Source organism: Chrysochloris asiatica, unplaced genomic scaffold (genome assembly GCF_000296735.1).
Source record: "Chrysochloris asiatica unplaced genomic scaffold, ChrAsi1.0 scaffold00004, whole genome shotgun sequence".
Classification (NCBI taxonomy): Eukaryota; Metazoa; Chordata; class Mammalia; order Afrosoricida; family Chrysochloridae; genus Chrysochloris; species Chrysochloris asiatica.
In genome coordinates, this window is record NW_006408522.1 from 24,234,712 (window position 1) to 24,250,577 (window position 15,866).

General features: G+C 39.9%; 1 protein-coding gene across 1 annotated transcript in view; it reads left to right on the top strand.

The window, feature by feature from the left end:
• ATP8B4 (ATPase, class I, type 8B, member 4) overlaps nucleotides 1–15,866 on the top strand; it is a 266,323-nt gene that overhangs the window by 236,649 nt on the left and 13,808 nt on the right. Inside the window, exons 23-24 of the mRNA XM_006831865.1 lie at nucleotides 10,283–10,366; nucleotides 14,730–14,975. Of these exons, the coding sequence (XP_006831928.1) occupies nucleotides 10,283–10,366; nucleotides 14,730–14,975 (330 nt within the window). The remainder of the gene's footprint in view (nucleotides 1–10,282; nucleotides 10,367–14,729; nucleotides 14,976–15,866) is intronic.

The window sequence follows — 15,866 nt, forward strand, 5'->3', positions numbered from 1 at the left end:
TTATAGGTGATGGAACTGGCAAGAAGATGCAGATAGTCTGACATGAGTCTGAGTTCGTAACCATTCCTACACTGGTCTTCTTTCGCTACTGCTGAAGGATTGTGGGGTCACATTCTGTTCACACACCCCCATTCTGTATGAGTACCATAAGTGCAGACTGGTCTCACATATCCCTGGAGTGCCAAGGCAGTGTTAACCAACTCTTCCGTTTTCTTTCTCTTGGCTGCCTGACAGTGAGCTCTATTATTCTATTCTCGGTTGGCTTTCCCTTACCACATTGAATCTAAAATCGTTCAAGGTGGCTGCTGCTGTTTGTAACACTTTGTTTTAAGCCTGGATATAGGCCATGGTGTGCTGTCTAAAACTGGATTTAAGACTGTTAGTTCTGAGGAATTTTGTGAGCAGTGGCTAAACACAAGCCATTATTCTCACAATAATGATGCGAAGTCATTATTCAAAATCAAATTATATAAACATATCATTTAAAGAAACTATATTAAGAACAAAATTAGTATATACTTAAACTCATCACTACCCAGTGATATAAAGTTATTCTTATCTATTGAATCTGTATGGTGGAAGTATTATTACAAAGCTCTTCCCAACTCTGCATTTACTGACATTACTGCTTGGAATTAGCTATGAAGGAATATTCACAACATAGAATTTGACAATGCTACAAATCAGGGTTGGGTTTTCTTTCTTTTCTTTTCTTTTTTTTTTTTTAAGATCTAGATTGAAATATTTGTCTACATATAACTGGGCATAGGTCCCCTTTTCAAATTTTTATAGCAGAGTTCAAAATAGACAATGAAACTAACAGGACACCGGGACTCAAAGAATAATGGAAGGGCATAACCATGCAGAGAAATTTGAGCTGGTTATTAGATATGGTTATGCTGAATCACAAGCCCTTGCCTCTTGATGGTGACAGTGGCCCCCAATGTTTCTGCTTTGCTTAAATCCTACCTTGGCTATGGATGGTAGAATTCAGCTTTCCTGCTTAACTCTGGTCTGCCTTCCAAGAGGATGACCTTCATGGTCTGCCTTTCGAACATGGGTTCCAGTCCTCAACTCTCTGAGTTTTACCAAAGGTAAAACAATTTCCTTCCTTTACCTTTCTACCCCAGTCTTCTTCTTCCCATTCCCATTTCTGTTCCCTTTGATATTTTTCTTCTGTACCTAAGATTAACCTAGTATGGTGTTGTGGGTTAATGTGCTGGACTGTAAAGTCAGTTAGAACCTCAAGGTCGGTGGTTCAAGCTCACCAATCACTCCTCAGAAACCCTATACAAGGTCACTGATGAGTTGGAACGGACTAGACAGCACTTAAAAATGACAACAACTTGGATTGACTTCCCCATAAGATGATTGACAGTGGAAATGTCCATGCCCCTCATCCCTTCCCACAGGAGCTAACTTTGTAATGATAACTCAGAATAGAGTAATCAGTAGGTTTCCCAATGTCTGGCCTATTCACTATTGAATAAAATGACCAGTGAATCTTCTACAGAACAACCCAAGTTGCCTGACATTCGGAGCTATTGCTTCCTGTCTCCTTAAACAAATACAGTCCTCTCTAGAATAAAAGTAATGGTCACACATGGAGTAGTCTAAATTCAGATTTAGCAATTAGAACAATAGTTTCTCTTCAATAGACTCTACATGCACAAGACATAGATTAAATGGCTGCTTTATCTGCACAGCTATAAAGAACATTTGGCTTCCTGTCTGAAAAATTTGCATTCAAGATTCCTCTCTGCTTTCAGAACTTCCATAAGAAGAAAATGTGTTTCAGAATATACTCAAAATCTGACACTTGTCTCTGCTCATCACCTGGGCCAACTACCTTTGTCTTACATATGGGTGATTCCAATAGCCTCCTAATTGATTTCCTAGTTTCTACCATTGCCCTTCTTCAGTCTATTTTCAACACAGCATATAGCATAATCCTGTTAAAAAGCAAATCAAACCAGGCTATGCTTCTTTATGTAGTCCTGGTATGATGCTATAGGATAAGTACTAAACCGCAAGGTCGGTTTGAACTGCAAGGTGGGCGGTTCAAACTCACCAACTGCCCTTTGGAACCCCTATTCAGGGTCACTGTGGGTCAGAACCGACTCTCCAGCACTTAACAACATGTTCTTTTGCATTTTTTCAAAATCTTCTGCTGTCTGAAGTCTAAAGCTTCACTTAAGATTAAGCCATGTGTTGGACTGCTAACACAAGGATCAGCAATTCAAATCCACTGCTCTTCTGCTGTAGAAAGATGTGTCAGTTTGCTTCTGTAAAGATATACCGTCTTGGTAACTCTGTTCTATAGAGTTGCTATGAGTTGACACGACAGTAGTGAGCAGGAGCTCTGGTGGCACAGTGGTTAAAGTACTCTGGTAATAACAAAAAAGTTGGCCATTTGAACCCACCAGTGGCTCTGCAGAAAAGAAAAGTGGTAGTCTGATTCTGGGAAGATTTACAAGTTGAAAACCTTCTGGGACTGTTTTATTCGATCCCACTGGAGAAGGAGATCCTGTTTGGTAAGGTAGAGGGTCAGAGAAGAAGAGGAAGACCCACAACGAGATGAATTGGCCAAGTGGCAGCATCGATGGACTCAAGCATGGCAACAGTAGTGAGGTTGGCGCAGGATTGGGCAGTGTTTCGTTCTGCTGTGCATAAGGTCGCTATGAGTCGGTACCGACTCAATGGCACCTAATGACAACAACAACAGGGTCACTACAAGTCTGACTTGACTCAACATAATTGCTGTTGAGTGGTTTGATTTTTTTTGGGTGTTGTTGTACCTATGTAGGACCCCCTCCCATTTATCTTTGTGATTTATCCACTTTTTTTTCCCTATAGATCACTATCCCACTCAAATGCACCACCTTGCTGTCCTTTGAACATTTCAAGTACTTTCTTGTCTCAGGAATTTTTCAAATTCTAATGCTGTGATGCTGTATGATCAGCACTGCACTGTGAACCACAAGGTCAGCAGTTCAAACCCACCAGCTGTTCCTGGGGATTGATATGAGTCAGAACTGACTCAACAGAACTTAACCACAACGTCAATGGCAGTGTGGAGACCTGGTGTGGCGCTGTAGGATAAGCACTGGACAGAAAAATGGGTTTGAACCACAAGGCAGTTTAAACACCCCGGCAGCTCCTCTAAAACCTTACGCAGGGTCACTATGCGTCAGAACCAACTGGATCTTACTTAACAAGAACAATAATGGCAGTGTGGAATGCTCCTGTCCAAGAAATCACAATAATTTGATTTCTCATTTTCTTCAGATATTGTTTTCAAATATCATCTGATCAGTGAGGCCTTCTCCAGTCAATATATTACAATTACAACCTTCCCATATGCCCTACCCCTCTTCCTTCCCTAGTGTGTAACTTCTAACACTCTCTCTCCTTCCCTCTTTACTCCCCTCCCTCCCCCGCTTTTTCCCTCTTTCTTGTTGTTAAGTGCCTTCAGTTCCAACTTATAGGGATCCTGCATAAGATTTCAGTAGCTGTAAATAATTATGAGAGTAGAAAGCCTCATCTTTTCTCCCATAAAGCAGCTGGTGGGCTCAAACAACCAACTTTGTTCCTCATGGTTAACAGTCCAGTGCTTATGCTACAACACAACCAAGGCTCATTTCTAGACACACACACACATGAGGTGAGTCATAAATTATCTACACTCTGGCTGTAGAATTAATTTTCATCAATTTCAGAGGTGTGAGGATGTACAAGGTCATGCAAAATCACAATGACCTTGATAGCAGTTCTCTGCATTTAATTTGAAGTTTAAGGTTCAGCTCTTCAGTGAGCATCTCACTGTAATGAGCACTGTTGATTGTTGAACTTGTTTCTGATAGTGTTTCAATATTTGTTGTTGTTAAGTGCCGTGGAATTGGTTCCAACTCATAGCAACCTGGTACAGGGTTTCTGAGGCTGCAAATCTTTACGGGAGCAGAAAGCCTCATCTTTCTCCCATGGAACAGCTGGTAGTTTCAAACAGCTGATCTTGAGGTTTGCAGCCTGATTCATAACCACTATGATCCCAGAGCTCCTTGTTCCAATAGTGGCCCTTGAGGATCCAAAAAAAAAAACGGTAAGCATCAATTTTCCAGCTGATGGTTGACTTTTGAACTTTTTCTTGGTCAGTGATTGAGGATGTTTCCATTCATTTTCAGGCTCAAAGTCATGCGTCCATGTCTCATCTAAGAAACGTTTACCTTCCTTTAAGTATGGATCCAATTTTGCTTGCAGATGTCCAAACTCTTCTGTTTATGCTCCTGTGTGAGTTATTTGGTATCCATCTCTCACAAACTTTTCAAAATCCAAGTCTGTCATGGATTATTTCATAGGCAAAGCCATGATGATTTGCAATGATTTGCCACATAATCCACTGCCACTAGATAGTATCAGTATCACTCTCAATAGATGAGTAGCTATTCAACAGAATCATTTCATGTGCACACTCTTTGTTGTCATCAGCTGTGAATATGGATGGTATTTTAATATAACCAGAACGTGGATACTTTTTTACTCATTCTTATATATATATATATATCTGGATAATTTATATATATATATATATATATATATATAGAGAGAGAGAGAGAGAGAGCAGTCCTGGCGCTGTGTGTTAATGCACCAGACTGCAAAGCCGTTTGAACTACAAGGTCGGTGGTTCTAGCTCACCAGTTGCTCCTTGGAAATCCTATACAGGGTCGCTATGGGTTGGAATTGACTCAACAGCACTTAACAACAATATAAATATATAAAGGAGCTCTGGTAGCGTAGTGGTTACGAATCGGGCTGCGAACCTTAAGGTCAGCGGTTCGAAACTACCAGCCGCTCCGCGGGAGAAAGATGAGGCTTTCTACTCCCGTAAAGATTTACACCCTCGGAAACCCTGTACAGGGTCGCTATGGGTCGGACCCGACTCGATGGCACTTAACAACAACAACAACAACAATATACTTATTATCGTTTATATATATATATTATCGTTAAGTGCCATTGAATTGGTTCTGACTCATAGCGACTCTGCATAGGTTTTCCAAGGAGCAGCTGGTGGATTTGAACTGCTGACCTTGTGGTTCGAAGTCCAGTGCCGATCCTACAGTGCCACACCATGAATCTATATATGTGTGTGTGAAGGAGCTCTGGTAGCATAGTGGTTATGACTCGGGCTGCAAACCTCAGGGTCAGCAGTTCGAAACTACCAGCTGTTCTGCAGGAGAAAGATGAGGCTTTCTGCTCCCATAAAGATTCACAGCCTTGGAAACCCTGTACAGGGTCGCTATGAGTCAGAACCAACTGGCACATAACAACAACAACATATATACATATATGGATCCCTGGTAGCATAGTGAATTCCGAGTTGGGCTATAAACTTAAAGGCCAGCAGTTCAAATCTACCAGCTGCTCATGGGAAAAAGAAAAAGCTTTCTGCTCCTGTAAAGATTTATAGCCTTGAAAACCCTAGACTGCATCACTAGGAGTTGAAGCCGACTCCATGGCACACAACCACCACTACTATATATATTTATTGTTGTTGTTAAGTGCCTTGGAGTCGATTATGACTCACAGAAATCCTGTACAAGGTGTTGGAGGAGCGACTGGTAAGTTTGAATCGCCAATCTTGCAGTTCAACTCTTAGGAAAAGCACTAGACTGTGAACCACAAAGTCAGTGTTTACAGTCTCAGAAACCCTATACAGGTTTGCTATGGGTCGGAACCAACTCAAAGGCACATAACAACAACTAACATAATATATAGAGAGATCAATACACAATCATGTTTGATTTTACTTATTTTAAAGAATGTAGACTATAAATTCTGTGATTTGATTATGCTGAATTTATATTGTCTAGACTCTAGTACCTGGCAACATGGTTGTTGTTAGGTGCCATCAGGCTGATCCCAACTCACAGAGACCCTAGCTATGCATAACAGAACAAAACAGTGTTGGGTCCTGTTGTTATGCTTCAGCTCACTGATGCTATCACTGTGCCAATCCATCTCACTGGGGGTCTTCTTTTTAGCTGACCCTCCACATTGCCAAGCATAATTGCCTTTTTCATGGACTGCTGCCTCCTGATAACATGTCCAAAATATGAGAGATGAAGTCTGGCCATCCTGGTTTCCAAGGAACATTCTGGCTGCCTTCTCCCATCACAGATTTGTTTGTTCTCCTGGCAGGCCAGGTACTCTTAATATTCTTCTCCGGCACCATAACTCAGTTGCATCAGTTCTGCTATGGTCTTCCTTATTGGTTGTCCAACTTTTACATGCATATGATGATATTGAAAATACCATGCCTTGGGTCAGGTTCACCTTAGTCCTCAAACTGACATCTTTGCTTTGCAATACTTTAAAGCAGTTTTATGCAGCAGATTTGCCTAATGCAACATGTCATTTGATTGCTTGACTGCTTGAGTTTTGATTGTGGATCCAAGCAAAATGAAATCTTTGATAACTTCAGTCTTTTCTACATTTATCTTAAAGTTGTTTATTGGTCCATTTTTTAGGAATTTTGTTGTCTTTACATTGGTGTGTAACCTATATTGAAAATTATAATTTTTGATCTTCAACTGTAAGTATTTTAAGTTCTCTTCACTTTCAACAAGCAAGGTTGTATCATCTGCATATCACAGGTTGTTAATGAGTCTTCCTCCAATCCTGATGCCATGCTCTTCCTCATATAATCCAGCTTCTCCAATTGCTTGCTCAACATACAGGTTGAGTAAGTATGGTAAAAGGATACAACCCTGGTGCACACCATTCCTTATTTTAAACCATTTAATCTCTTGAAATTCTGTTCAAACGACTGCCTCTTGCTTTAAGTACAGGTTCCTCAAGAGTACGGTTTAGTATTCTGGAATACCCATTCTTTGCAATGCTGTCCATAGCTTGTCATGATCCACACAGTCAAAATCCTAAGCATAGTCAATAAAGTACAAGTAAACATCTTTCTAGCATTCTCTGCTTTCAGTTAAGATTCATCTGAAGTTAACAATAATATCCACAGTTTCATGTTCTCATCTGAATCCAGCCTGAATTTCTAGCATTTCCCTGTTGATGTATGGTTGCAGCCATTTTTAAATTATCTTCAGCAAAATTTTATTTGAATGTGTTATTAATGACATTGTTTGATGATTTCCACATTCTGTTAGGTCATCTCTCTTTGGAATGGGCACAAATATAGATCTCTTTGAATTGGTGGGCCAGGAAGCTGACTTCCAGATTTCTTAGCATAGATGAGTTAGCATCTTCAATTTATATTCCATCCATTCCTGGGTCCTTGTTTTTCACCAATGCCTTCAGTGCAGCTTGGATTTCTTCCTTCAGATCATATTTTATATCTTGAAATGGTTGAACATTGACCATTTCTTTTTGTACAGTGACTCTGTGTATACCTTCCATCTTCTTTTGATGGTTTCTGCATCATTCAATATTGTGCCCATTTTTTGTTGTTGTTAAGTGCCATCGAATCAGCTCCAACCCATAGCAGCCTTATATAGGCTTTCTGAGGAGCAGCTGGTAAGATTGAATCACTGACCTTGCAGTTCAAACCAACTTTGCAGTCCAACACATTAACCCATAGCAACATACTAAGACTCCATTTTTTCCATAGTATCCTTTAAAATTGCAAGTCTAGGCTTGAGGGTTTTTTCTTCAGTTCTTTCAGCTTGTGAAATGCTGAGTGTGTTCTTGCATTTTGGTTTTATAACTCCACTCTTTGCACATTACATTATCATACTTGACTTTGTCTTCTTGAGCTGTCCTTTGAAATTTTCTATTCAGCTCTTTTACCTCCTTGCTTCTTCTATTTGTTTTAACTTCTCTATAGTGAAGAAAGTAGTCCAGGTGTGGTGCTGTGGTTATGCACTGGAACACAAGGTTGGTTTGAACTGCAAGGTCAGTGATTCAAATTCACAAGCTTCTCCTTGGAAACCCTATACAGGGTTGCTATGAGTTGGAAACGACTCGATGGCACTTAACAACAACATGGTGGAAAATAAATTACAGAGACTCTTCTGACATTCATTTTGATCTTTTCTTTCTTTCCTATCTTTTTAGTGAACTTTTGCTCTTCCTCTATGATTTTCTTGATATCATCCCATAGCTCTTATGGTCTTCGGTCCTTAGCGTCTAATGTATCAAATCTGTTCTTGTGATGCTCTGTAAATTCAGGTGGGTTATGTACTAGTGTGCGCTGTGGGATAAAACACTAGACCACAAGATTGGTTTGAACCACAAGGTTGATGGTTCAAACTCATCAGCTGCTCCTTGGAAAGCCTATACAGGGCTGCTATGAATTAGAACTGACTCAAAGGCACTTAACAACAATAAATGTTCATGATCATATTTTTGGCTAACATGGACTTGCTTTAATTCTTTTCATCTTCAGCCTGAACTTGTATATGAACATTTGATAGTTTATTCCATAATCTACCAGCACTTGTTTTGGTGGGTGATGTGGAGCTTTTCCACCATCTCTTCCCAAAGATGTAGTCAATATGATTCCTTTGTATTCTGTCTGGGTATGTCTCTGTGTAAAATCATCTTTTATGTTGTTGAAGGATGGTATTTGCAATGAATAAATCATTGGTCTTGCAAAATTCTGTCATGTGATCTCCAGCATCATTTCTAGCAACAAGATCATATTTTCTAATTACTCATCTCTTTGTTCCCAACCTTTGTATTTGAATTACTAGTAATTATCAATACACCTTTATTGTACATTTGATCAACTTCAGCTGAAGAAGCTGGTAGAATTCTTCGATTTCATGGCTTATTAGTTGGTGTATAAATTTAAATAATTGCTGTATTAACCTATCTTGTTCGTAAGCATATGGATATTAACTTATCATAGACAACATTGTACTTCAAGATAGATCTTAAAATGTTCTTTAAGGTGATGAGTATGATACCACTTCTGTTGAATTTGTCATCCCTGGTCTAGGAAACCATAGAATGGACAATACCAATCCATTTCATCTCATGAATATCTAGGTCAATGATCTTTATGCATTCTATTCCATTTTTGACAGCTTTCAATTTTCCTAGGTTCATACTTCATACTTTTTCTCACTTTAGTTGTGCCCCATCAGAAAATAAAGGTTTCAGAAGCTTTATTCCATCCGCATCATTATGGTCAACTCTACTTTGAGGAGACAGCTCTTCCTCAGTCATATTTTGAATACCGCCCAAACTTAGGGGTTCATCTTCTGGCACCATACCTGACAATATTCGACCACTGTTCATAAGTTTGTTTTCTTGTCATTTAGTAGTTTCTCAATAAATATTGCTGAATAGATGAATGGTATGAGGGTGGTAGAAAAGCAATTGGTTAGGATTTTAATTGTTGCCTTTGCCTGTGACTTTGAAAGATTACTTGCATTACTATGAGGGATTTTTAAAAGTTCATGGAAAATGTAATTAAACATAATGGAATTTTGAAGCCTCATCAAAAACTTTTAAGTACTCATCTTCACAATGGGAAACAATGCCTACTTCAGATGCCTCACTGACATTTAATAACCTAAGCAAGTAAATCTTATGTAAATAACTCTGTATATGTAAGGTCATATTTTATTGTCTTCCTTGTTTATACCCAGCATAGTGAGCAGCTAGCTCCACCTCACTGTAAGCTACTCTCCAGAATAACTCTTGATTTGAACCTAGAGTGGTTGAGCTGACAGCTTCATTTCAGTGTTTTCCTCTGAAGGCTTATTGAATCTTTTGTTTATCCCTTGTATTAGATCATTGGATTTATTATAAGGCATTGAAAATGGAGAATGAAAGAATCCACAATAAAGGATGAGAATCTAATAATTTATCTCTGGCATTTTGTTAGGTGTTCTAAATATATATTATCTCGTTTCATCCCCACCACAACTCTGTAAGGAAGGAGGATTACTGACATCATTTTGGAGATGAAATTGAAGTTTAGAGAGATCTAGCATCCCACTAGGAGTTCTGGTGTGGCACTGCGTTTAATGCGCTGGACTGCAAAATCACCAGCTGCTCCTTGGAAACCCTATACAGGGTCGTCATGGGTCAGAAGTGACTTGATGGCATTTGATAGCAACAACAAACATCCCACTAAGGCAGCAGAGGTTGTAAGAAAAAGTCTAAGGGGGTAAATCTGTATCTGTATAACTCGAAAGCCAGATTCCCATCCACATCAGGAAACTGGGTTATAGAATCAAGAGCTTGAAAGTGAATCGTTTCATTAATACAATTGGTGTTTCTTATTGATATATTCTTTTCTTTTCAGACTGTTTATGATCAGTGGTTCATCACACTTTTCAACATTGTCTACACGTCACTGCCTGTTTTAGCCATGGGGATTTTTGACCAGGTATGGGTTTTTCATCAGAATATATCATATCCTCTTCAAACCTTTTGATGACTTTTAGCTTTCAAGTAGAAGATGTGATTCATGAAAAGAGTTCTAGAAGTGTAATTGTTTCCATGGGTACTGGTGGATCACAAACTTTGAGATTCCTTTGTCCATAAAGGTTATCTGATCAACCTCTGGCTACTCTGATCTTAGACGTTTATGCTCCACATTCTTTTTTTTTTTTTTTTAATAAGTTTTTATTGTGAATTGATTGATAGTTTACATGGGAGAACATCAGATTTACACTCATCCTATCATATTGTACTTCATTACAATGATTTCAATCCCTTCCATGCATCATCATTCAACAGCATTTGCTTCCAATCCCTCTGTTGTTGTTGGTTTTTTTGAATGTACACCAAAGCACTCAGGAATATATATTCAAACAACCCAAGAGTATACCCTACACGCCAACCCCCTGGCTGCTAGCACACAGCCCCTCTCTCTCCCTGAGTCTAGAGTCCCCAGCTCTCTGTCTCTCCATGTCACCATCTCTGCCTCCATCTCTGGCATTGCTGCTTCTCTGGATAGGGTCCTGCACTCCATTCTTCTCCCTTGATGGTCCCAGAGTCCTCCACTCCTGGACTGCAAAATCAACCACTCCCTTCCTTTTGTAACAAAATGTCTACCTTTACATTTGCCACCTTCACAATCAGTCCTGATAGCAATTATTGTGGTTCAATAGTGAATAATTGCACCAGTCCCATCTAGACAGGTTGGAAACCACTCAGTGGAGATTCAACCTTCCCCAACACCCTCCGAAACTAAGCTACCTCTTGAAAACTTGTAAGCCAGTCACTTCTGCCTTTGTTTCCTCTGCCCCACCACCACCATTTTGGGTAGCCAATGTCTAAGTTTACAACCCTGTGTAAAAGAGGGTGGGAATGATCCTTGCTGTAAAGATTCATTCCCTCGTTTAAGCTAATACATCCATAAGTGTAGGTCAAGTTCATCAAGTTGTAGCAGATTACACTCTTTTTGGAGTCCTGGTGTGGCACTGTGGGCTAATGCGCCAGACTACAAAGCCATTTGAACTGTAAGGTCGGCAGTTCAAGCTCACCAGCTGCTCCTCAGAAACCCTATACAGGGTCACTGTGGGTCAGAATTGACTCGAAGGCACTCAACAATGACCAACACTCTTTTTACTCTTCTCTCTTCCTCTAGTCGAGGTGTGAAGATTCAACCATTGAAGCCAGGTCAAATGGGTGTTATCTGCAAGTATGGGTGTTCTTGTATGTGCTCCACATTCGTGCTCTAAATGCTCTGAGAAGTCTTGAAATAAATAGTATCTTCAACTTCATTTATCCCAGGATTTCCCAAACTCCTATGACTGCAGTCCCACTGACCCATGTATCACCTATTAGTGGAGTGCCTGTGTGAAGCAAATGCTTAACACACTCAAGTTGCTCACTGAAAGATGAGGGGTTTGAGTTTACCAGACAGAGGTGCCTTGGAAGAAAGACTTGGCAATCTAGTTCTGAAAATCAGTCATCGAAAACTGTGGAGCACAGTTCTACTCTGACACACATGGGGTGGCAAATGGACTCAATGGCAGCTGGTTAGATTATCACCTATTAATGCATCTCAGAACTAGTGTCTTATGGTGCACACACCAGGGAATGCTGCATTAGCCTCTGAGAGTTTGTAGAGAAGCAGGCACGAATAGAAAAGCATGGAACTAGGTTGAAGTGCAAAAGGCAAACATCTATAGTGGGACTTGCTTGACCAACACAGTCCCAGAACAGCAAACACAGGCAAGCACTGCAGCCTGTCATATAGAGAAGAGGTTCCGAAGCTCCCTGTCAGCAATGGAGAGAACCACACACAGTCTTCTGTCTAGCATCAATGTGTTTTAGAGGGGAGAAGGGAGAGAATCAACTTAAAAATGGTGCATCCTTGGCACACTCAGAACCTTGGAAGGTACTTCCTGCAAGAGGGAAATAGTCTGGCCGTCCATGGGGAAGTAGACGGCTAGCCAGAGGAGTTTCCATGGCACAAGTAGAATGTATTATTTTAAACGTTCTTTTTTTTTTAAAGTAGAACAGATTTTCTCCAGTCTGTTTTTAGACCCATTTGCTGGGCCCCATTTACTGGCACAGAGCCTTACATTGCAAAATATAAATCTTCACATTATGAGCTCATTCTGCTATTCCATTCTCGCTGGCTTTGTAGTTAGTTGTAAGTTTCACTTCTCATATGTGAAAAGGGCAGTTTGTGAACAGCATATTTTGTGGGCTTCTACAAAATATGATGAATTCTGAAGACCTGAGATATAAAGGGTTAATTAAGCACGTTCAATACCAAATGCCCATGTTTACAAGTGATTCTTTTCTTGGTTCTTTGTAGCTGCCCAGAATGTGGAATAAAATAATGAAAAGAAAGCAGATTCTGGGAAAAGATGTTTATTGTGCAATTTGGAAAAAAAAATAATAATAATAAGGCCCCTATTGCGGTCAAGTTTAGTGTCTTCCCCTGTCCTTCCCCCACTGTTAACTTTGGCCCTTAAACTGATCACAGGATCAGTGGCTGCTACACTAGAAGGGCCTCAGGAGCCGTCTCTAGAATCCCTCATTTGATAATGAGGAGACCAAGACTCAGAAGGGCTTAGTAACTGCCCTAAAGCCACACAGCTCTTAAGTGACAGAACTAGGCCCAGTGGTCAGACCATTTCACACTGAGATCATTACATTTTCACTAAGAAACCCTGGTGGCACAGCAATTAAGTGCTCAGCTGCTAACCACAATGGCTGGGAACTCAAACCCACCCAGCTGGTCATGGGAGAACGACCTGGCAATTTGCTTCTGTAAATCTGCAGCATGGAGTCTCCATAAATCGGAATCGCCTCGATGGCACCTAACAACAACAGTGTTTTTACTGTCTTCATTATTAGCTATCATTATTCTATTTATCATTACTTATAGAATCACCTGCTAATACTTAGACTATGTACCAAGACCTCTGCTGACTACATGTTCCTTTAGTTATGGTGATGGTCTGTGAGGGAGGAGTTGTTGTTTGCCTCCTACAGGTGAGGAAACCAAGGCTCAAGTTAAGTAAAGGATTAAGACTACATACTTACTAAGCAACAGACTCAGGGTTTGAACTCAGGGAAATCTATTTGCAAAGCCTATACACATAACCCCACCAGTCATGGATGTGGGGAGGAAGTAGCCCAACAACATCTCAAAGTAGTACTTCTTACAGAGAAGTTTTCAGTGCTCTTCATCTGACCCAGTTGTGTAGGACTGGGGCCAACCAAGGGCAGCAATAGGAGGAGCCTGATCTCTACCCCAAACCGAGTTCACTGTATTGTCGCCTCATCAGCTCTGAATCTTCTTCTACCCATGATCCTCCACTGTTTGATTCTTGGGATTCGTTTTGGTTCTTGACACTTGGTTTTGGTGCTCACAGTGTGATCTGGGGACTAATCAGCATCACTTGGGAATTAGTTTGGAAATGCATAGTCTCAGTCTCCACCCTGGTCCTATTGTATCAGAATTTGCTCTCCAGTTGGTTGTGTACACACTAACTTTGAAACTGCTGATTTAGTTTCTCACAAGACTGGTTTGGTGCCAAGTGTAATGTCTTATTCTGTCCAAATATCTTATCCTAAACATTTGTTAACTGAGTCCTGATGTGGCACTGTAGGATAAACACTCGACCACCAAGTCAGTTTGAACTGCAAGGTCAGCGATTCAAACTCACCAGACACGCCTCAGAAACCCTATACAGGGTCGCCATGAGTTGGAACCGACTCGAGGGCACTTAACAACAGCAATAATTGCAGTTCTCACTGGGTAGAACATTTAAACCCCACGCGTTTAGTTTCAGCCCCTCTCCCACCTGGATTCCCATCTGGAAAGTTTCCCCTTCTGTTCTCAGGTAGAGACAACCAATGTGACAATTCTCACACTGCAGCTCTCTGCTACCATCTGCTGTTCACTACCATTCACTGACTTTACAATTCACCACTGTGGCTGTTGACTACACAAAATGGGCTGCAATATAGTGTGGAAAGAACTTTCATTTAAAGTCAAATGGAAGTCTAGTACTTAAGTAGATTCTGTTACATAATAGCGCTCTGACCTCGCATGAGTCTCTCTCTAAGCCTCAAGTTCCTTGTCTGTAAAAGAGGGATCATTTTATTATCTTCGGGGTTATTATGAGTATGAAAACAAGATAGTACCTTATTCTGGCTTAGTGAGTAGTACGTATTAAAGCATGTTTTGAAAATGCAGTTACTATTTTTGGAGGCATGGATTATCGGGGCTCTCAGATATTCCTCAACACGCCTCCCTGAAGTAATACTCTATTCAACAGGATGTGAGTGACCAGAACAGCATGAGCTGTCCCCAACTCTACGAACCTGGACAGTTAAATCTACTCTTCAACAAGCATAAATTTTTCATCTGTGTGGCGCATGGAATCTACACATCATTAGCCCTTTTCTTCATCCCCTACGGGGCTTTTTACGACACAGTTGGCGAAGATGGACAGCACATTGCCGACTACCAGTCCTTTGCAGTTACCATGGCAACATCTTTGGTCATTGTGGTCAGTGTGCAGGTAACCTTGTTGATGGAAACATTTTAACATGATGAATTTACATCTTCTAGAATCCCAATTCATTGTTGGTTGATTATGTCCATTTGTTAGGAAAACAATCTTAAAGGAACACTGGTGTTTTCTTTCTTAGCTACATATTTTGAGATGGAAATAAGCAATTTTAGCATAAATTAGCAGACCCTTGGGATTAGCCGCTAGACATCTTTAATCTCCGTTTAGTAGGAACCCGACAATAAATCATTTCTTTGGTTTGCGCACAACATATAAAGAGAAATTATTATATTACTTCCTCCTTGTGTTCTAAGAAGAAACATCTTCTAATAACAGAAAGAAAATCCCTTATGAATTTTAGAGACTTAATAACTTCCAAATTTTATAGTGAGATATAAAATATATTTGGTAATGCAGTTCTGTGAAATTGTTCAACAATTTCAGAGTTCCATCTGTGGCGTATCTGAATCTCAAATTCAAATTCAGGTGGGCATGATCTTTTTTTTTTTTAATTCTCCATTGGCTTTATTTCATCCAGTTTCTTGAGTTCTACTTTCATTTCCTTTCAGTGGAAATTATAGGCCTGTTTGATATTGAGTCTATTTAAGCTTTATGATTTATTAAGATCTGTAACTCTGAGTAGATACAGCAAGCAACACGACCTCTTTTTTGTTTTGTTGCCTTTGGATTTTTTTTTTTAATTTAAGGTTTTTATTGTGGATTGAGTGAAAGTTTACAGGACACATCATCAGTTTCATATTCAACAATTCATATAACTTGTTTCATTACATTGATTATAATCCTCTCCATATACCATCAGTTAAAAGTATTTCTCTTTATCCACTTTAGCTTTTTTTAAAAAAACACACAAACAAAAAACCCCACTTAGGCATATATAAT